This window comes from Letharia columbiana, assembly GCF_014066305.1.
Source record: "Letharia columbiana isolate WasteWater2 chromosome Unknown Sc0000004_s0, whole genome shotgun sequence".
Classification (NCBI taxonomy): Eukaryota; Fungi; Ascomycota; class Lecanoromycetes; order Lecanorales; family Parmeliaceae; genus Letharia; species Letharia columbiana.
Window position 1 is genome coordinate 488,804 of NW_023501040.1, and position 19,985 is coordinate 508,788.

The 19,985-nt window shown below is 49.3% G+C and overlaps 5 protein-coding genes across 5 annotated transcripts; 2 read left to right on the top strand and 3 right to left on the bottom strand.

Moving 5' to 3' along the window:
• Positions 1–456: 456 nt before the first annotated feature.
• On the bottom strand, positions 457–1,757 carry HO173_002112 (uncharacterized protein; the record flags this gene model as incomplete). Its single annotated transcript, XM_037304048.1, has 5 exons — positions 457–1,219; positions 1,281–1,376; positions 1,427–1,466; positions 1,519–1,632; positions 1,700–1,757. The coding sequence occupies 5 exons, from the start codon at positions 1,755–1,757 to the stop codon at positions 457–459; spliced, it is 1,071 nt and encodes a 356-aa protein (XP_037168843.1).
• Positions 1,758–3,874: 2,117 nt separating this feature from the next.
• HO173_002113 (uncharacterized protein) lies at positions 3,875–6,345 on the top strand (the record flags this gene model as incomplete). Its single annotated transcript, XM_037304049.1, has 3 exons — positions 3,875–3,922; positions 3,985–4,438; positions 4,499–6,345. 3 exons carry the CDS (start codon positions 3,875–3,877, stop codon positions 6,343–6,345), a joined length of 2,349 nt encoding a protein of 782 aa, XP_037168844.1.
• Positions 6,346–6,693: 348 nt separating this feature from the next.
• Positions 6,694–8,847, bottom strand: HO173_002114 (uncharacterized protein; the record flags this gene model as incomplete). The annotated part of the gene is made up of 4 exons (XM_037304050.1): positions 6,694–7,712; positions 7,783–7,842; positions 7,988–8,040; positions 8,099–8,847. The coding sequence occupies 4 exons, from the start codon at positions 8,845–8,847 to the stop codon at positions 6,694–6,696; spliced, it is 1,881 nt and encodes a 626-aa protein (XP_037168845.1).
• Positions 8,848–9,257: 410 nt separating this feature from the next.
• Positions 9,258–11,481, bottom strand: HO173_002115 (uncharacterized protein; the record flags this gene model as incomplete). The annotated part of the gene is made up of 3 exons (XM_037304051.1): positions 9,258–9,480; positions 9,526–10,720; positions 10,776–11,481. 3 exons carry the CDS (start codon positions 11,479–11,481, stop codon positions 9,258–9,260), a joined length of 2,124 nt encoding a protein of 707 aa, XP_037168846.1.
• A 944-nt stretch (positions 11,482–12,425) lies between these two features.
• Positions 12,426–16,546, top strand: HO173_002116 (uncharacterized protein; the record flags this gene model as incomplete). Its single annotated transcript, XM_037304052.1, has 8 exons — positions 12,426–12,833; positions 12,883–13,202; positions 13,262–13,300; positions 13,350–14,559; positions 14,706–14,826; positions 14,977–15,663; positions 15,719–15,812; positions 15,862–16,546. 8 exons carry the CDS (start codon positions 12,426–12,428, stop codon positions 16,544–16,546), a joined length of 3,564 nt encoding a protein of 1,187 aa, XP_037168847.1.
• Positions 16,547–19,985: the final 3,439 nt, after the last annotated feature.

The window sequence follows — 19,985 nt, forward strand, 5'->3', positions numbered from 1 at the left end:
CGGTGATTCTACGGTAAGCGGAGCCTATGCATCCTGGGTGATTTGAGTCATTGTTGTAGCAGGTTCGAGCGAGCGTAGAGATTCGAACACACTCTTCTCACCTCCTGAGAAGCCGGCTGGGCAGTTGAATGATGAATGCAAATATGACTGCGATATCTTTTCGTGCAGACTCTTCACAAATTTGACAGCACTCCAGGTCGCTTGGAATCCATTATACATCTCTCTCATTGCGTCTATCGCGATACATAAGGGGGTATCACCAAAGGTAGTAAGATACAAGTATTCAGACCGCCACCCCAATCGCAACGTCGTCCTTGATGCAAAGGCATCTCACCTGTTGCCCACATCTCTCTTCTCTCATGCCGGACGATGCGCTTATGTGTTTGTCACCTCCGATTCGAATCCTGCCCCTTCCAGCAGGACTCTCTCCATGGGTCCCCGAATCCTTGAGGCCGTTCACTTCCAGAGCCCGTAGCCGCCTTCACAAAATTTCCATAATTTGACCGTCCCATCCTCGCTTCCACTCGCGCAAAGCTTGCCATCTGGGCTGAACCCCAGACTCCAAATTGGTCCATGGTGTCCCTTCCACACGTCCAAAGGATCGCCTTGCCCGTCTCCGTCCAAGTCCCACACTTTCATCCATGTATCTTGGTTTCCACCTGTCACGAACTTTCGCTCTCCTTCGTGCACTGCCACTGATGCCACTTCCTTAGGAAATGTAGCGCGTTTGAGCAATTGGCTGGGGGAGGTGCCAGAGAAGAAGTATGCGGATTTACCTGCCGCGACGGAGAGTGTAGACTTGGAGGGGTTGAGCTCGCAAGAACCGATCGTCCCGTCAACGGCGTATGTGGCGATGGGCGAGCGCGTACGGACATCGAACCATCGAATGTTCTTATCTTCGCAGGCGGTGATCAGAATATTGAGATCACCGCCCCAAATTATCGATCTGATCGTGCTCTTGTGGACGCCAGGGCCAATTTCATAACCTGGCGGGTGTGAGGCATGGCCGTTCGCACCGAATGTTGGGCTAGTTGGGGAGGAAGAGTTGCTGTTGGGCGAAATGCGCGACTGTGATAGATCGTATACCATGAGTTTCTTTTCAACACCGCCAGTGGCCAAGATTTGCGGGCGGGGCTGGGAGGGGAAGGCGACGGCGCGGACGATGTGGGCATGTTGAAGGGTGTGCAGGCATTCGCCAGTGTGAGTGTCCCATACTTTGCTGTGGGAGAGTGGCGTTAGCTTGTCCGAGACTCACAAAGAGAATGATCAAGGAGACGTACGCTGAGAAATCTGCGGAAGCAGTGGCTGCGAGCGTAGCGTCGGAGGAGAGGCGGGCTTGCCAACATGCTCCTTTGTGACCGATGAATGTGCCGATCCTATGATTTATCAGCAATGCCAATTTCGCAGCTGGACAAGGGTAGCACACCAATCGCCAGTCACTCCATCTCGAAGCATAGGATTATTGTCTGCGATGCATTAGTGATTTCCCAATAATCATAGACTTCAAGCTCTGCCAACCTTTGCAGGCGGAAATAAGGTAGTATTGTTCATCCTCCACAACGTCAGAGAAGCTCAGGTGCGTAACCGGACGAGAGTGTCCATGGCAAGTCAGGGGCACTGCTTTGGTCGATTCTGGCAGGAAAGTCAGCTTTTGATACTACCTGTCGGAGGTTTCGAAGTCAAATTCGAGAGCTTGTACTTTGCTGGGGAGCGGGTGCCATAGAAACAGGCGTAGAGAACAGTGACGGCTCACCCATGGTAGAGGTTCAAGTAATGTAGGGGAAATGAGAGGCGGTGAGGAAAGGATAGAGACGGTCTTAATGGCAGCTGAGACTCTCAAACTCGAATGAGAGGGAGGAAGTGGTGGGCACTAGAATATGGGGGATTATTCTGAGTTCACGTGAAGTCCTTAGCAAACGAAGGTTGGTGGTGTATTTCTTTGTCCGAGAGCTGGTACTTGTCATTCACTTCATTAAATGTCGTATAATTCGTAAATGATCTCTGAGCTGCGCCTATCCAAGCTACGGAAGAGAAAGTAGAAACTGAGATACTCCTCCAAATTAGAGAGACAGTAAAGATGAAAAATATTGGGGGGGGGGAGAGGGGAAAAGAGGAAGAACAAAGGTCTTAATATGAGCAAGATACTGTGATCTATGCATGTACCAGTAATGTACTCAGTGAGTGGAACACCGGGGTAATTGATCGCCGCTAACTAATGCTCGCCTATCAAGCCACAGCCCTTTAGAACCAGCCACTACAAAAACAACGACGCCTCTTCTTCATTTTTCTTTCAATAATCACTCTACTCGAGTATAGTCGACTTCATCGACTCGTGGGTGTTCCACTGAAAGACCGCTAAAGCCGTGCTGCGCGCTTAGTTCTTCTTCCTCTACCATTCTCAAAATTCGGACAAGCTGGATACCAAATAGCTGGAGTTTCTCCTTGGGAACGTTGACTTTGGAGGAGCGGCATGTAACACTTATAGTCAGATGCCCACAACCTTGATGAGTCGTGAGGCATTCATCAAAGCCGGCAAGCCCGCTGTGATATAGGTCAACTCCCACGTTATTGAACAGCGGCCTCAATCGACGTCCCTCTATGCGATATCGTTCTAGGCAATGGCGCTGAGAAGCGTCTTCTGTAAACCGCCACCTCCGCCACCCCCTCCCGAGGGGTAAGAGCTGACGGTGGAGTCTTTTGGAAATTGAATTCCCGACGATTTACTACTACGATACGATACGATACGATACGATACATGCGAGCCTGCCTGCGCCCGACAAATATATCTGATTCGGAGAATCTGCTGCGCAATCCAAGCGGCACTTTCCCTACGAGTCCTTTTCTCTCTCTCCATTTTCGTGTATTTCTTTCTCTATTTGAACATGAGCTTGAGCTTCTTGGTAGGCCAGAATCCAAGGATAGCCGCCACGCTTCGGACATCTCAGCCGTCAGAACTGATCCCCAGGCAATGGAAAGGAACATCCAAGTCATTCGCCTCTCAACGGACTACTGCTGTCGAAGCGAATGCTCATACGAAAGCATTAGTGTAGCCCTGTTTCTGGGCAAGGGCGGACATTATTCTACTTTACGCACTGGAGTCTTGAGACTACACTTGCACGTTCCAGAAAGTGAATCGTAAACCAACAGCGATCTGCTTGCCAAATCCAGCCAATTGGCATTGCGAAACGTGGTCTCTAATGAAACGACCCGCGAATCCCAACAGACTGAATCTACACTGAATTCCGGCAGGGTGATGAATCATTTTCTGTCTGATACCTTGGTCTTGCTTTCCAAACGATCTCGGCACAATTAATTGCCTTCCCAATAACAGGAGAGATTTCGAGTGCAGGGTAGATGCCTGGGGTACTCATATGGTATGGAGTGTTGGGTCCCGATGGCGAGAAGAGGCCAGGCGAATCTCAAACATGATTGCAAAACAGGAAGTCTTTTGAGAGACCATGTCTATAGGGAGAATGAGTCTACTCCTGAGTCAGTAAATGTACACATAATAGACTACTACCCATAGATCAAAATCATGGAGTGGTGGAGCAATGCCCCAGGCTTTCTATTCCTTATCGATTAGGGCTTATACTTGTATAAGCGGACGTTGGGTGGTTGGCCATGTTCTCGGCTCAAGTACGGAGTACCTTAGGTGCACCAGGGTGCGTAGTCAATATGGGATTCAGCAAACACTGACCACTGACACTTGACTTTGTCAGCATATCTGTACATTATTGCAATTTCAAACGTGTTACGACTTGACAAACTTTGGTGAAGACTACTTGAAGGCTGCTTTCTGACAATGAAAGGATCGTAGCTCATACTGTTTCAAGGGTACTCGTAAGGGTAGGTCAACTGCAAGCCCATCACTGAAATGACCGAGTACAAGCTCTCAGCATCCCTTGAGGAACATGAAGACGACGTGAGTCCGGGTGTTCCCCTTAAGCATCATGGCCTAAAACCTCAAAAATTAATTAGATCTAGGTCCGCGGTGTTATCTTCCCTCATCCATCCTTTGTCCTCTCCGCCTCAAGAGATGCTACTGTCCGTCTATGGAAATTACTGTCCCACAACCCTCCTAAATACGACGGCTCAATTTGCTCGCATGGCTCAGCCTTCATCAACGCTATCGCCTACCTCCCCCCAACCTCTGAGTATCCCAATGGCCTCGTAGTATCTGGAGGCAAGGATACGATAATAGAGGTTCGGCAGCCCGGCAAGCCACCAGAAGACAATGCTGAGGCTCTACTTCTGGGACACAGCCATAACGTTTGTGCACTGGATGTTTGCGTCGATGGAGGCTTCGTGGTCAGTGGCAGCTGGGATGGCTCAGCAAGGCTGTGGAGGATAGGAAAATGGGAGTGTGAAGCCCTTCTCGAGGGACATGAAGGTAGCGTGTGGAGTGTCTTGGTTTACGATTCGAACACGATAATTACAGGTGGGTTTGAGACGATAGAGATCGACTTAGAGGCAACGGACTGATTGGGACTACGAATAGGGTGTGCTGATACGCTCATAAGGGTATTCGACGTCAGAGGCAAATTCTCACATACTATCAAAGGCAGCACGGATGTTGTCAGAGCTCTCTGCCGGGTCCCATCAGATCATCCCTCTGGCGCAGACTTTGCCTCAGCCGGCAACGATGGTGTGATCCGACTGTGGAAGCTCGATGGACGACAAGTTGAGGAGTTGGTCGGTCATGAGAACTTCATATATTCCCTGGTCAGCTCACCGAACGGCGAGCTTGTGAGCTCGGGCGAAGATCGAACAGTGCGAATATGGAGAGGAAACCAGTGCATACAGACAATCACCCACCCAGCAATATCAGTCTGGGGCGTAGCAGCTTGCTCGGAAAATGGCGACATTGTCAGTGGAGCTAGTGACCGGAAAGTACGAGTCTTCAGCAGAGATAGCGATCGACAAGCCGAGCCAGAAGTAATCCGCGGTTTCGAGGACTCAGTGAAATCGTCCTCAATACCCCAACAACAAGTCGGCGATGTCAACAAAGAGACGCTGCATGGTCCAGAGTTTCTGCAGCAGAAGTCAGGGACCAAAGAAGGGCAAGTGGTTATGATTCGAGAACCAGATGGCAGCGTCACTGCTCACCAATGGTCTCAAGGATCACAGTCATGGATGAACGTGGGTACGGTAGTGGACGCTGTTGGTAGCAGTGGGAAGAAGACTAGCTACGCAGGTAAAGACTACGACTATGTCTTCGACGTTGACATTGAAGATGGCAAGCCGCCATTGAAGTTACCCTACAATCTTTCACAAAACCCGTACGAGGCTGCAACAACATTCATAGCGGATAATGAGTTACCAGTAACCTACTTAGAACAGGTCGCCAATTTTATCGTTACTAACACACAAGGAGCTACAATTGGGCAAGCCTCACAAGAGCCGTCTGGTGCAGATCCATGGGGTAGCGGTGCATATCGGCCTGGTCAGACCGCACCAACCCCTTTTCCATCTCAGCCTTCAAGCTCGCGTCCTAAACTTCTCCCTCAAACAACTTACCTTTCTATCAAAACGGCAAATCTCCGTACTGTTCGCAAGAAGATCGAAGAGCTCAACCAGCAGCTGATCCAAGAAGGCTCTAAGGACATGTCTCTTGACAAGGAGCTTCTCGCCGATCTCGAAGCAATGATTAAACTATTGGAACAAAGTCTTTCTAGCACTCCATCGTCCAAATCTGCTCTTACAGCCGGCATACCCCTCGTCTTTTACATCCTCACAAGCTGGCCCCCATCCTACCGTCTTCCAGCACTGGATCTCCTTCGTCTACTCGCCGCTGCTACCCCAGCATTAGCGGAGTATCGCACTTCATCCTCGACAAATGTGATCGACATCCTCGCTACTAACGGCTTTGATGACAAAGATCGAGAGAATAACATAATGTTATCTGTCCGTGCTTGTGGCAACCTTTTCGACACAGCATCTGGCCGGAACCTCGTAGATAGCAACTACGACAAGATTCACGAACTCGTCAAAGTTTCCTCGGCAGGCACCACCAATCGCAATATCACCATAGCAGTTGCAACGCTTTATCTCAATTACGCCGTCCTCCTCACTTCATCCTCTCACTCTTCACTCCCGTCGTCAATAGATCGTGGGCTAATGCTCCTTGACGACCTCGTATCTCTCGTCAGCACTCTTAGGGACTCAGAAGCCGCCTACCGCGGTCTTGTGGCGGTTGGCACGTTATTGAGCCTAGGGGAGGAGGTGCTGGAAGCTGCGAAACAAGTCTACGATCTCGCTGGGGCATTGGGCAAGGTGGAGTCTGCTGTCAAGGAGCCGAGGATTAGAGGAGTCGTGGGGGAGATTAGGGCAATATTGAAGGGTTAGGGAAACAGCGAGGCACAGGCAGCTCGAGGTGCTTGCTAGATTTTCCATACCATAGACCGGCATTGAAAGTTGTATTCGACCCGAGTGCATACATGCAAGGAAGATACCTCACATTAACATCAATCTACTGTCAAATCAAATCATCGAGTGAGGAAATAATTTGTGACATAGTCTGTGCTTGACGCACCTGATTCGAATTTGCTACACCAAACGAAATCGACTCATTTGAGGAATCATTGCCCTTGCAAGCGACGTCTCAGTTCTCTATGCACAGATAGGGCCTCCGCTCCAGGGTCCAATATTCAAAAGGCCTAGCATTGTCGTGTCAAGTAGCCTTTCCTGCTCTGCTCATGATACACCTTTTTGGGTCACTCCCACCACCTGTGTCTTCTCAGTACCGTGGGTATGTTGACCATCTTCTGCCGCCGAGGTTGTTTTAGATGTCCTCGCTATCTTGCCTCGATGTGCACGCTCTTCTTCCGTCAACGGCAGTTTCAGGGTCTTCTGCTTTCCATCGCCATCCTGATGAGCAGCATCGTCCTCTTGGCAGGCCTCATTGTCATCCTCTACATCCCCAACATCGTCACGTCGACGCTTACGAATCCTCACGTTTTTGAACCGAGACTGCAAGCTATCGTAGCCTTCGTCCTCTTCCTCGGGATTAGCAGCGTAGTTGAAGTCGTCATCACCGGCATGGGTTTCGAGGTCCGATTCCGTTGCGTGCTCGTCGTTAGTGTCTTCCTCTTGATCGCTCGAGTAAGAATCCCCAGCAGCTAGGCGATAGCCGTCCTTGTCCGTGATGATGGCCATTTGCTCTTTGTTAAAGTTGGTTGCTGATGGAGGGGATGATGAGGGTTCTGCGGTGACGGAATTGGGAGTGTCCGAGTTGAATGAATGGCGGACGTGTCCTTGAGGCTGTAGCTTGTGTTTTAGGTCTGCAGCCATATGTTTTCCTGCTACGAGGGGTGCTTCTGCACTGGTCGGGCTAGTCTTTAGGGGAATAGTATCAATTCCTGTGTTATCAAACGTTTTTTTGGCGAGAAAGGGTAATGGAGCGGCCGGATACTTTGGCCGCTTCTTGCCCTCATAAGCCTCGTCTACTGTAGACGGCGACGTTGCTCGTATGTCTCGATACTCAGAACCGAAGTCATGTTTTTGACTGTCATCTGGCTTGAATCCTCTCTTTTTGACCTTTAGTTCATATGAGTCTTGATCATGCTGTATCTTCTTGGTTGTCTGGTCCAGAGGAAGGGAGATACTCAGGGGGGTCAAATTGGCCATCCGCGCATTCAGCAGTCTTGCTGTCCTAGCTGTTCTTATCGTTGGAAGGGACGGAAACCCCGGAAACTGGAACTGTTGCAGCTGCTCTGATAAAAGATCAGTCAAATTAATGGTAGATAGCCTCGTGCCGCAAGGGCTTTTTCCGAAAACACGTACCTCGACTTCTATAGAAGAACTGGAAGGTGGCGTAAAGTCCTTCGTTCGGCTTGTAGGGCCCTAGGCAAAATTTCGAATCAGAGTCGCGTCTTCAAGGCAAGAACTCTGGGTTCACGAAACAATTCTTAGAAATAGAAGAAGATGTTTGCTCTCGAAATGAGCCTTGCGACTCAGGTTTGGTACAAAGCAGAAAGGGACGACTCACAGTACTCAATCACTCGCAAAGGCTGAGAATTCAGAGTGTTTTTGTGTATGAATCTAAGGTTGAGCATGTCAGCACAGTGGACGTAACCTAGGGAAGTAGTCCAAAACTTACCCCGTTGCGTGAGTGATATCTCGCCGAACTCCTTCCATATCGACGTCCTCGTCCTGGCCTTCTTGATGGTGCGAGCGGTAATTCGCTTCTGTTCGCTTTTTCCCCAGAACCACTCTCCGGACCTCAACCACAATTTGACCAACTTTGCTCTCTTCCCCAGTCTTTCCTTGGGCATCGAACCCTGAGGACTGCATAGCTTTGATCAGAGCATCGTCATCCCGATCCTCTACGTTGGCTTGAGACCCAGCGATCATTAATTTGTCAAAGACCGTTTCGATGGCTTTTTCCTTGAACACCCAAGCATGTTCGGCCATTCTTCCGTCAGCCGAATTTACCCAACGGTGTTTGAAGTTAACTTTGCCATCCGGAGAATGGAAATCTTTCTCTTCAGGATCGGTGTAGACGATAATCTTACGCTCTGGTGTCCTTCGTCCATCAAGATAGAGTGAAGCTAGTAACGCAAAATCCGGTGCGGAGTGACTCTCGGGTGTTGTAGATGGTCGGGTTGGAGACGAAAGGGTAGTGATAAATATCTTCTCGCCTCCCGATGTTTCTGATGGAGGAAGGTGCCCAACGAATGGGATATCTGGCTGCAATGAGATCTGAAATGAGACATCCGTTCTCGACTCGACGTATGCAGAAACCCTCTTTTCCTCGGTATGCTGCCGTAGATATTGAATCCCCCACTCCTGAAGATTTTCGCCATGAGAGTCAGTGACGTGGACTGTGATACCACGAAGATGAGGCATTGTCTGGTTGTTGGACCGCGATATGCTAGCAGCAGTGATTACACGTCCAATTGTTGCAAGCTATCCAAAGGAGAGCAACCCACGAGCAATGACTGTTATGTTGGTCTGTTGCCGGTCTGGTAGCTGTTAGTCCAGAGGCTTATTCAAGGGAGGAGCAACCGTCATCATGGAGTGTTGACGAAGCGGCATTTGCCCCTCGGCGCTGAACGCGCTATTTCGATAGCATTTAAGTAATTGTGCTCGTGACACGACTCCAAGATAAATCCTGCTTGTCTCTTAATGAAACAGATCATACTTCTCTTTATATGCGATACAAAATCCTGGGTATCTTGCAAGATACATGAATCAGTTTCCCCAACTCCGCAATGACCTAAGCTCATATGATTCTCGTCAACTTCTGAGCACAATCTCTACTTTGGTACACCAATCTCATAACCCAACAATACCTCCGTAGAAGTACCTTCCCAACCCCGATTCCCAGCTGTTGATACTAAATACCTACACGTCGGGTCCATATAAAGATGGGATACAACGCCAGTGCGATGACCGGGAACGATAAGGAAAGGCACCGTGGCATGCTTGAAAATCTGTTGTTGCTGCAGGTCGTACAGTCGTAGAATGTCATAGGAAGCGCTGCCGCGGATTAGTCTTGCTCATCAAAAGTAGTGGGACACTTACCAAATTAGATGGCGTCCGTTTGGCATAGCTCGAACAGCGCTGACTGGACCGCTGTTGTTGGGCAGCTTGAAGCTTCTCTCGGCACTTTGCAGGCCCTTGTGTAAGCTATACTCATCAACCGTGCCATTTCGCCTTCCAGCATAAATGAAGTTGCCGTCCGGAGACCAGCAAGCATTCATGCACCATGGAGGCACATTTTGAGGAGTAACCTTCGCTATGGGTCTGTTTTGGCGCTTATCCCATACGCGAAGGCTTCCGTCAAATGAAGCAGCAAGAAAAGTCGTATCACTTGATGATGAAGCTTCTGGGAGATCCGCCGATGCGTTTCCGCAGCTTTCACCGTTTGAAAAAAGCTCACCTGAGTGGGGCAATCCGTTCCTTGCTGTCTCAGATAGACCAGAAACTCCGAGGTCAGCAGTGTCATCTGCTGCAACCCCTGTGTCTGGCGAGGTCAGCATTTGTGGGTTCCCATTGGCCGGCGCAGTAGTAGAAGACTGGCTGGCATCCTTCATATCGGTATCGCCTTCCAAGTCTCTCGTCATTTTGTCTTGCTCCTGGTCATGCTCCTGGTCTCGAATCCCATTTGCAATAGCACGCGAGAATTCGTCGTCATCGTCGTCAACAAAGTTGCCCCCGGATGGAGCCCCCGGTGCTTCGTTGTCGTTGTCTCCAAATAGTGAATCACCGTCATTTCCACCGAAGAGTGAGTCAGCAGGTGAGCCTGCATCTCCATTGACCGTAAGTCCGTGCTGAGTGTCGTGGTCGGTACCATTAATAGTAGTGCCGTTGATTCGCGGCTTGTCAGCGCTGTCTGTAGAAAAGGTGCCATTGAGTTCCACCAAGTTTCCCGAAGCTTCTGGAACAGGCAAGCTAGACAACGGCCTCGTTTCTAATGCTGATAGCTGGCCGCCACTGCCCTCAAAATTGCGGACGATTTTGCCCGTGTTCAAATCCCAATCAATGACGCTCCTATCCCAGCTTCCCGAGAGGACAGACTTTTCGTCTTTACCAAGGTCCAGAACAGATACAGCGGAAGTGTGTCCTCGGAGGCACGCTATTTGCCTTCCTTCATCATGCCTGACAGATTGTAGATTAATGCCGCCAGATTCGAGTCCAGACAAGAGCCATAAACCTTCACGCTGTACAGCAAGAGAGTATACTGATGAGATGGAGGAGCTTTCCTCGGATGATTTTCCTGCCGCCAATTTAATGTAAATTGCATTATCCGCACGGGGTGATAACATAATTACCAGCAGGCTCTTCGGTATTGTCCCAATAACTCATAAGGACTCCAGCCTTCGTCACACTGTCAACAAAAGGATGCCGCTGAGCTACAGTCAGCATAGACTTGCCGTTGGCAGTTTCCAACCAATTGAACTTTCTTATATACCCATCAGCACCCCCGGTAAAGACCCAACGCAGGTCCGGAGTCGCAGTAATCGAGTTGATTGATGTGCTGTGTGGCGCTGCAATAGTGGGGACTATATCGTACACGGAAGCAGTCAATACTTCTGGACGAACTTTGGGCAGCTCGATGCTTAGACCATTGGATGTGGCTGAATCCTGAGTTGGCGAAGGAGACCTAAGTAGCACGGAGGGCTTCGGGTGGGATGTGGGTGCAGAAGACGTGGGAATGCCAACGCCAGTTTGACCCTGCAGAGACTCTGATGTATTGCTTGTGGATGAGGCTTGGGAGGCCTCGACAGGCTTCGTATGCCCTTGATGAGGACCATCTCCGAATGCATACTGCGAATCATCCTGGTCTTGCTCATCGTCTTCATCCTCATTTTCCTCTTCAATCTCGCCTTCCCCGTCCGCATCAGCCTCTGGCGCCCCATTGCCATCCAAATCTTCGTCATCTCGATCTTCCATAGGCCCATCCTGATCATTGTCCGAACTTCCGTCCGGAGAGCCTCCACTTTCCCGGTCATCATCCTCAGCACCAAAAGAATCCATCCTTGCTTCAACAGGTTCCGGCCAAGATTGGTAGGGGTCTGGCCTGTCGAAGCAGCTTCTCAACATATACCGACTCTTATTTCCATAGTCCCAAACCAATCAGTCCCTTCTCGTTTCCGTCGTGCAGGGATATAAACCCAGATCTCCGTTCCTGGACATCGGCTGTTCCTCCCCAATACCCTAGCACTATCAAGACGGCCTACTGCTTGGAGAGCTTGGTTTAGACCGAGACGAAGGAAGGATAGTTTGAGGGACATACTCCAGCTTTGTCGGAAATGCAAGATTCCGAGGTTTAGCCATTGGCGCCTTCGAGAGCCATTTCGCGTTCCTCTTGTTCCTAACTTCAACTCCTCGCGCAGAAATGAGCAGTCAAACATACCGCCAGCCGTACTGCATGGACAAGATCAGTCCGATCAGCTGAGGTTGCTACTACCTTAACAGTCCTACTCAGACTTCTAGCATTTGCGAGAAGGTCCGGTCTGGCTACTGATGGAGGATTGCACCCAAGTATTCACTGCCCCAATTGTGAGACAGTAATAATCGTAGGATGATGATGATGATGATAATGCAATATGTAATCCCAAATTCCAGCTACTTCATGGACTAAGCTAGCAGAAGCGTTCTAAGGTGCCATCAGCGTTGTCTCCTTACTCTATCACCGTTCAAGGGTTCCTGCATGCAGTCAACCTTCAAGCATTTGTCGTTAGCCCGAGACAAATCAGCATCTCTGATATCAATTGCCAATGAATGGTACAAGTTTGCTGCCACATTAGCGGCTGCGCAAACTTTCACCTATTTCATCTCCCTGCTTTCTACTTTCATCCTATTCTCTGCTTCTCACCCTTCATATCACCTTCTCATTGAGCCACTTCTCTGTCATCGAGAGCTTACTTCTCCTCTCACGGTGCGTCGAGACGCCTGCTAATCTTGAATCAACATCAGATATGAACGAGAATTTGAACGAACGATTTGGTCGTGGGAAAGCAATTCGCGACTCCCGAGTGCCTCGTGCTCTCACTGCAAGACCCTCCACGACCCTGAATTTGAGTATCAGGGAGTATGCAAAAACTGCTGGTCAGCCTGCTGACCCGTCCCATTGGACCGGCTTCCGTGAGATTCCATCTCCCAGTGAGGTGTTCGATGAAGGCCGTACGGAGCACGGTACGACGCTTGAATTGACCGAAAACTCTGTCGTTGGGCCATACATTTCGAAGGAAGATTATTTGGAAACCCACTATAGGTTGCTCAGGGAGGATGCCGTGGCGCCGCTGCGGGATGTGGTCTCTGAGATTCAAGTATACCCCCACATCATGGAGAAAGAATCCGACAATAGTGCGTACATCTACGAGAAGGTACTTCAAATTGGTTGTACATCTTGTGGCATCTGCTTACTGTGGCTAGGTCTTCATCATTGGCCTGACGTTCGCCAATGCCGGGATTGCAGCCCGTGTCACGTTTTCTCTGAGACGGATTGGGAAGAAAGTGAACTGGGAGCAGTCGAAACGATTGCTTACAGGTGCAGTTCTGGCGCTGACTCCGGCAAAAGATATGTTTGCATCTGTCTGCCGTGTGGCCATAGTCGCAGCAAGACCTCTAGCCGGACTCGAGCAAAACCCACCAGAGCTTGACATTTTCTTTGGAGGCCCAGATGAGTTCGAGATCGACCCTCAGCAGGAATGGGTTATGGTCGAGTCTCGCAATGGTTTCTACGAAGGAAGCCGGTACGTCATCCACTGATGGTGGGTGGATTTTAAACGAAACGACTCGCTGACTCTATCAGCCATACTCTTCGTGGACTACAGATGCTGTCAAGAGAAACGTATGAGAGGCTGGTCTTAAAATTTGCCAAGAAGCTGACACCAGTCCAGCTTCCCTCTCTCGGAGCATATCGTTGACATTCAACGTGTCATCCGTCCTCCTCGGTATCTCGAGCAACAGCCTCGAAAGAACCTATCGAGCCTATTTCCAACCGCAGTTGATGAGGTACTCAATGTGGACACTCTCGAGGAATGGCCTGCCAAGTTGCCCAGTGGTTTGGACCCATCTCAAATGGATGCACTGAAACGCATCCTTTCAAAGCGGCTTGCAATAGTACAAGGTCCGCCCGGCACAGGAAAAACACACGTCTCGGTGATTGCTCTCCGCCTATTATTAGAGAACTTGGGTGCCGAAGATCCTCCCATCATCATCGCTGCTCATACAAACCATGCTTTGGACCAATTGCTTCGACATATAGCCAAATTTGAGCCCGGCTTCATTCGCCTGGGTGCTTGGACGAAGGACACTGAAGTCATCAAGCCGCAGACGCTTTTCGAGATCAAAGATGCCATTAAGCATAGCAATCCAACAGGGGGATTAAGGAACCCGGCTCTGAGAAGATTGAAGCAGTTGGCAAAGGAAATGACAATTCTATTGGCCCCTCTCACAGAAGGGAGAGAACTGTTGAATTCAAGATCATTCGAGCAGTACAATGTGATCTCATACGATCAATACTATTCACTTGTCAAGGGTGCCAAAGAATGGATCAGGGCCGGGGCCGAAGACGACCCATTGGGAGATATCGCCACCTGGTTGGGTGATGAACGTATAGAAGCCAACTACCGTACCATGCCGGAGGATTTCGGCATTGAAGTCGAAGAAGTCGTTGAGTACGAACAACTCAAAGAAATTGAAGCCGAAAGCAAGCTCGCCGATGATGAGGACCGCGACTCCTTGAGAGGACTTCGTTTGGTTTTTAATGAACCTTTCACAGGCCGCCAGAGCACCGGGGTAACAGACGAGACCGTTCAATTTGAGATGCAGAAGCGTGATCTGTGGAATATCCCCAGGCAACATCGTGGACCTGTGTATAGACACATGCAGCAGGGTTTGAAAGCTGCAATCACGAAGAAGTTTCGGGAACTGGCACGCCAGTACGCAGCAGCATCACAGGATGCGAAAAGTGGCCTTTGGGAGCTCGACTACAACTACTTGAAACAAGCCAAAGTAATTGGTATGACCACCACTGGCTTAAGCAAGTATCGCGGTCTGATCCAGAGTCTCGACCCCAAAGTTGTTCTTATCGAAGAAGCTGCCGAGGTACGTTACACTTTCCGAGGCAATCCTTCCCCATTCATGCTGCCCCGTGAGTCGTCAGACATGTCGAAAGAGTTCTCTGCTCCTGAGACATGTCTCGCGACTCAGAAATCCTCCCGAAAGAGTTATACTGACTCCGAAATCGGAAGACACTCGAGGCTTTCGTGTCAGTTGCATGCTTCGAAAGCCTCGAGCATCTTATCCTGATCGGCGACCATCGGCAGCTGAGGGGTCATTGTAACGATCAAGAGCTCGCAGGCAACCCTTATTGTAAGTGTTCTCAGATTCTGTATTTCCTTGTTCATTAATCAAACTTTGAGCCTTTGAGCAATGTCTTGGAAGTCTTTCTTCCATAGACATATTTCAATGTTCATGATGCAAGCTTTACCTGTTAATGCTGACTTTGAAATCATTATCTAGATCTGGGTATCTCTATGTTCGAGCGACTGGCTCGAAACAAAGTCGAATTCTCCCAGCTGAAGCGTCAGCGTCGTATGATACCTGAAATACGACGTGCGCTAAAGCCAATATATGAAAAGCTAGAAGACCATCCTTCTGTCCTCGACCGATTACCTATTCCTGGCATGGGTGGCGTAAATTCTTATTTCTTCACACACGAAGGCCGAGAGACTACGGATAGTCAGATGTCTAAGATAAATCAAGCAGAGGCGGAAATGCTGGTAGCATTTTTTTATTACCTCGTCCTCAACGGCATGGCTCCGGGGGAAATCACGGTTCTGACCTTCTACAACGGACAGCGAAAACTGATCATGAGAAAGCTGCGTGAACACCGGCACCTGCAAGGGGCAAAATTCACCGTCGTCACGGTAGACTCGTATCAGGGCGAAGAGAACGAAGTAGTTCTCCTTTCGCTTGTCAGAAGCAACATTCGCGGCAACATTGGTTTTCTGGAGGTCGAGAACCGTGTCTGCGTTGCTCTCTCTCGAGCTCGGCGCGGATTCTATATTTTCGGCGATGCGCCAAACCTCTGCAGATCCAGCATGCTGTGGTGGCATATCATTCAAGCCATGGCGAAAGACCCATGTCGCGTTGGCTTCTACCTGCATTTGACATGCAAGAAGCATAACGAGAAGACTTTTATCAAAGGTGAGATTTATATTTCTCATCATTTGGCAAATTCCATCAGCTGAAACTTCGACAGAGCCAGAAGATTTCAATAGTCTCGAGGCGGGATGTTCAAGAGCCTGCCGAGAGGAGATGTCATGCGGGCATACGTGTGCGTTGGGATGTCATCTGTGAGTTACGCCCCAAGCAGACCACATCTAGATCTAATCGTGTTCACAGCTTTTCTCATGACGTCGTGAGTTGCAAGAAACACTGCAATAGGCGGCTCGAGTGTGGTCATCCTTGTACCAATCTTTGCTATCTCCCCTGCAGATCCGACTGCGCCTGCGACAAAAAGTTCGAGTCAGTCGACCGTGCTGTAGCATTGACGGGATCCTCTAAGGAGACGCACGCAGCGCCCCTTGATTACGCTGAGGGTGCGACTGAATCTTCTAATATAAAGACTAGTCCGTATTACCCGCAAGCAGGAGCCGCCAAGTATGCCACAGTGTTCAACGGAACTCCGGAAAAGAAAAAAAAGCTTCGCAATTCTTCTCAATTTTCCGGCCCGCCGCAGCTCGAAGATCGCCAACCTTATCGCAACATCCCTCACGACACACAATCTTACCGTGATTTCGCTGCAGGTGGTCATGTCGAATCTGACAAGAACCTTGCCGCAATGGTGGAACGAGAAGCTGCTGAGGTCCGGGGCAAACAATTGGACGAGGAAAATTTTGCCGCCCTTTTCAGTGATCCAGGAGACGCCGTTTTGCTAGATAAAACTAAGAAGATGACGCTTGTTCGCACGATGTCCAATGGAAAAGGTGGAAGTCGTGGTGTGTGGAAGGGTGTATGGAACAAGCCCCCGAGGTCCAAGGATGCTAGCCCCAGTAAGAAAGAAGAGGTTAGTCTGCTGGACTCGTGAAGAATCAGGAGGCAATACAGTGACGTATGGCATACAAAGAGGATGTGGTGGCAGTGGGCTCTTACGGCTTGAAGATGGATGCATTAACATACTGCCATCGTATGGTCAGGGAAACCCCGAATCTTAAGGTCTAGCTTGACGAGGAAATTATGAGGGAACTTGTTCCTGAATAGCCACAGAGCCCTCTCAACCTGGCTAATTAGTAGCACGTTGCATCAGTACAAAGAAGCACTGGTTGAAACACATTGATTCAATAGTCGAGAAACAGACAGCAAACATAGTACTCCACTTCTAGAAAATGTTTGTATATGTCTTGTCTTCTGTGCAGAGGGAGGTTCGATAGAAGCCAGGAGCCAAGATCTTGGGAAAACTCATATTAGTCTTCTCCCACAGCTTTTTCCAAGTCGCTAGATGTTGCTCCCCTTATGAAAAATTGCTCTGATGATTGATTACAGCCATAGGCAGGCCGGTTTTACAAACGGTAACGATGTGTATCACTGCGTAGCCTCTGAGACTGGTCTTTGAGATCCATAAACATCGTCCAGCACTAAGCGTGAGGCGGAGCGTGGAAGGGTTTACGAAGGAGAAAGCTCGGAACTGCACAGACCGTCAGTGGTGGTGCAACACGAGTATTCGGGTAGCTACTCTATTTTGTCAGTGCTGTTGCAGTAGACTGGTCGGAGGAGGTCAATGCACACAACTGGAGTTGGAGATAGGTCGGTTGCAGGCTGATAGGAGAAAGAAGCTGTTCTCGACGGTTCGCAAGCCCCGCTCAGGCGCGATAATTACAATGGGGGCCTCTGCGACGGAGTACGTTCCCATCCCAGGAACGATGATGTGTCCCTAAATGAGTCGTAGTTCATGTACTCTACTCATGTAGCGCAAACGTCAAGAAGATCGCACGGATCGCCAATAGGGACACTTATTGCCGCCACGAATGACATAGCAGCAGGCTCAAGCATTTATTGACTCGTGTTGAAGCTTGGAACTCAAGCTCCCAGAATTCGGGAAATAATGGAAGAGAAGAACTTGTTTGACTCGGATGGAAAAGCGGCAGGCCCGGTCAGGTGGAGTGCAGAGTGCAGAGTGCAGATTGCAGAGTGCAGCATGAGGCATATGCGAGAGGAGGATCTTCATATGCGTCTAACAAAGTATGACTGCGCATAAATATCGAATGTGTCACTCACTGGGTAACTTGCGTATCCTGCATATTCTTCCTGTGAGACTTCCCCTCTTATTTCCAGCTCAGGTGACCCTATTTAAGTACATGAGTACATGCTTACACATGTGTTTAGCCAGTTTGAAGGATGCAAGCAAGTTTTGCTAAGACCTCCAGACTCAATCATCTTTTTTCCTTTTTTCCCTTCCTCCCTTTTTTTCCTTCGCTCGACCAGGTTCAGCGGGAGGAAGGGAAAGCCTTATTTTGGGGCGTGGGCATTGGGCACATCTGAGGTACATACATACCTCAAGCATCTAATGATCTACCTTAAACATCTAAGCTTCCAGGCAAAGAACGGCTACCTTTCCTTTCTAGAAGCTGCAACATCGCAGGGATTGCATTTCTAGGTAGGTACTCGGTAGTGTAATCAGATAAAGTACATGTTCTCTCGTGGTAATAATTATCTTACTACCACCACTACTACCGCAGTCTTCACACTGTATACATATTAAAGTGATCACTACGTTTACATACCCCTTCTTCGCCAACTTTAATGCAATCAATCTTCTCAAACTCCTTGTGGACGCCCTTTAGGGACGGCCAAATATCTCTCAATTAAGGATAGGCGCCAAAAGCTCATTTGGATCCTGAGAATTCGATACCTTCAAGGCGCTTCACATGGCACTTGTTCATAGCTAGAAATACCTTTAATGCGTGCGCATAGTCCCAATCTTCTCATGCCATGCCATTGTCTCACTCTGAAGAATCCCTGCCCATTCCATAGCCTTGACAATCCCTCCCGCGAACCTACGGCCATGCTCACTTGACGTGCTCTAGCACTGCAGATCTCTTATCATCCCATGGCTTGTCCGCAGTAAGTTTGGTTTCTCTGTTACCACGACCACGTTCTTTTCAACCAGCGTACAAGGTGGCAATGCTGGAAGAGTCTATCATCAATCGTATCATTGGTGATTCCACCGCTTGCTTTTCCACTGTGCAAGACTTTTATGACGATACAGATTATTCCCCTCTTTATTGCCATTTCTCTCATCTGAAGACATTGGCACTGGTAATCTACTGACGCTTGGCAAAAAGCAGCTAAAGGTGTGAATTTCATACAGTCTCATCAGAATTCGAATTCTTCGACCTCTTACAATCTCACACGAGCCCAATCACCAATTCCACCCCACCCAATGCTAGTCCAGCTGTGACTTCCGATCTAGATCTAGAAAACCATACCAGAAGAAGCCGCGCTTGCCAGGAGCTCACGGACAAGGGGCCCAACCTTTACCCCAACAGAAACCCGAGTCCAACATTCAGCAACGACGTGCGCGACTGTGGGCAACGAAGCATATAAGGCAGAGCAACCGTGAGCGGGCACCAAATGCAGTTGGTCTTGAGAGCCCGCGGACCAGCGTCCACTGATCGTACAGGAACGCGAACAGCTGCAAACACCCTCGCTGGTTCAGCGGCTCGAGCACATTATCGAAGATTGGAACTATACGCGTGTGGTGCCGTCAAAGTCAGATTCCCTTGCAGAAAGGCCTTGCTAGGCTGATCCGCATCTAAGCCCACCGAGTGCAAGGACTAGGTAGCCGAGACGGACGAACATATCACACGCTCCCTCGACACCATTCAGAGACATCCGTGAACACGGGTTGAGAATCCCAAAGTCATCGAGGCTCAACAGCTGTAAGAGGTTGATGAAGACGAGACGTTTGACGGGTCCCGGAAGTAGCGAACCCCGGCGTAGTATTCCCCCACTTGACAGCTCGCTCTAACGGGTTTGCTGGGATTATCAGCACCCCGGTCTATCAACGTCTGTGAACTCTGGTTGAGCATCACAAACAGCTCGGAAGCAAACGGACTTGGAAGTAGCTTAGTCTTCCAATTTGGATCCTATCTTCGACACCCTTCTCTTGACGCTGCGACCCCGCTCTCAAGTTTCTTCTGCCCTCGTGCTTCTGACGAAATATTGGTAATAATACCTAATAATGTCTCGGCAATTGGTCTTGCAGAGCATGGCTAACCGAGGTGGACCTTGTGACAATCCCTGATCCCTGCTGATTCAACGGCCACTTAAACTCTGTTCGATTGATGCTTTTTTCTGTCTACGGTCTTTGAATGAAGCTTGATTTATCGCTGCCCCCTTTACCCCTTACCTTCTGTTTGTATCTCTGTGATTCAGGCGATATGCACCTCTCAAACCGACATGCAACAGGAGAAGACGGGTCGCAAACATGTGTTTTGATTAGCATTAATCTTAACATTAATATTATC